Raw genomic sequence first — 2,080 nt, 5'->3', positions numbered from 1 at the left:
TTTTTCTAGTAATGGGCTTGAAGCTCTTATGAGAATCTATGTTCTTCTTGATATAGAAATTATATTTCATTAGGAAAAATAAAGCCAAGCATGTAAATTTTAATGTAAAACAAAAAAATTTAAAGGTAAGATGATAAAAGGTTTGATATAAGTTATTTTACTTGGTTATCCCTCACATCTTTAAAGTGATGTAGTTTAGATATGTATCAAGATTACTGGGGAAGGAAGTCTTTCTTTCTAACTGGAATTCATGTCAAAGAGGATGCTTGAGTTGATATTAAACAGAAATGTGAGTGTTAAATGGAAAAATGATTCATCAATATAACTAAAGCTGATAATAAAAGTACAATGAGTTTAATGTTAGTTGACACTAGGTTAGGGCAGTGTCTGAATACTTCAAAATTAATTCACTGGTTGCATTCCATTATTCTTTTGCGTGTATGTGTGAAATTTTATGTGTACGTGTTCATATTTGTTTGCTTCTTATTGTAAAACAGAGGAGAACAGTTTCATCTTTATGAATTTGGTACATATCCACTCAACCAATAATGCACACACATATAGGTCTTCTTTCCTATTCTACCATTACTTTGACCTCACTTAACCAAAACTACCACCATATGAATTTACTACAATATTTACTACTACAGCATCACTATCAAAATGACTAAATTATTCATTTTAATATTTATTCATGATCTTAAAAATAAGATGCATATGAATCCAATATGATAGGCCTTAATATGAAGATTTGCAAAGACATACCATCATTTATGGTATCAACTGCTGGATTCATTCTCCAAAAGACTGAGAATTCCTAGGTCTGGAATGATTCTCAAGGGTTCCCTGACTTGGACTTCATCCCCCTGATGAAGTCCTGTCCCTTAGCTAAGGTGTCCTTCAGTGCATCTCTCATGGTTTCATTCCGTAGACTGAAGATGAAGGGATTCAGGAGAGGTGTGATGACACTGGAAAGGATAAACAGAATTTTGTTGAGGTGCAGGCTGCTCTTTTGTGAGGGCCGGACATAGACAAAGATGGAAATCCCATAGCCCATGGAGACTACGGTGAAATGAGAGGCACAGGTGGCAAAGGCTTTGCGTTGACCTTGGCCTGAGGGTATCTTCAGAATGGTGGAGATGATGTATACATAGGAGATGACAGTAAGTGAGAGGGAGCCGGTAAGCAAAACAAAAGAACTGAGGAAATCCAATAGCTCAATGGCACGTATGTCAGCACAGGCTAAGTGGAGTAGGGGGGCACTGTCACAGAAAAAGTGATCTATTTCATTGGGGCCACAGAATGGCAGGACTGCCTTAAGAATGGTGGATGGGAGAATAAGGAGAAAGCTGCCGACCCAGGAGAATATCACAAGATGGACACACAGTGAGCTGGTCATAATCATAGGGTACTGAAGGGGGCTGCAAATGGCTACATAGCGGTCATAGGACATGACGGCAAAAAGGATGAACTCAGTACATCCAGAGAGGAAGTAGAAATAGAGCTGGGCAAAGCATTCACCAAAGGAGATGCTCTTCTTCTCTAACAGAAAACATGCCAACATCTTGGGAACAACACATGTGGTAGTTAATATTTCGCTGAAAGAGAGATTGCTAAGGAAGAAATACATGGGTGAGTGAAGCCTATAATCCACGAGAATCAGGATAATGATGAGCATGTTTCCAAGGATTGTCACTAAATAAGCCAGTAAAAAAATGAAGAAAAGGAGTCCACCAGTGGCTCTGGTTGTAGGTATTCCAATGAGAATAATCTCTGTCACCATGGTCCAATTGACTCTTTCTATGATGGGTAGGGAGTCTCTTCTCTAAACAGAGCCACAATAGAGAAAAAGAACAGAATGCATCACTATTAAAACAGAATCTTGTAAGATAAAAGGAGTTCTTTAGTTTTATTTGTCCATTTCTATGGGAAAAATGGCTGTATGATTGAAAAGTACAGCTGGGTTTAATGTTTTTATAATTTTCAGAAAAAAATATTTGAAAATCAGTGTTCCTAATGATTATGTTATATATATATACACTTGCATTTCATAATTGTTTTTGTCTAACCCCTACAGCTG

At 37.2% G+C, this 2,080-nt stretch overlaps 1 protein-coding gene across 1 annotated transcript; it reads right to left on the bottom strand.

Moving 5' to 3' along the window:
- Window positions 1-835: 835 nt before the first annotated feature.
- LOC143668553 (olfactory receptor 6M1-like) lies at window positions 836-1,783 on the bottom strand. The gene has a single exon (XM_077143246.1). The coding sequence runs from the start codon at window positions 1,781-1,783 to the stop codon at window positions 836-838; it is 948 nt and encodes a 315-aa protein (XP_076999361.1).
- Window positions 1,784-2,080: the final 297 nt, after the last annotated feature.

The sequence above is a fragment of the Tamandua tetradactyla genome, chromosome 24, assembly GCF_023851605.1.
Source record: "Tamandua tetradactyla isolate mTamTet1 chromosome 24, mTamTet1.pri, whole genome shotgun sequence".
Classification (NCBI taxonomy): domain Eukaryota; kingdom Metazoa; phylum Chordata; class Mammalia; order Pilosa; family Myrmecophagidae; genus Tamandua; species Tamandua tetradactyla.
Note: the sequence above shows the minus strand (reverse complement) of the source record. Positions and strands in the feature narration are given on the sequence as shown.

What these genes read in the sequence shown, in the direction of transcription:
- LOC143668553 (XM_077143246.1), bottom strand. Translation starts at nt 1,783, where the DNA reads ATGGTGACAGAGATTATTCTCATTGGAATACCTACAACCAGAGCCACT.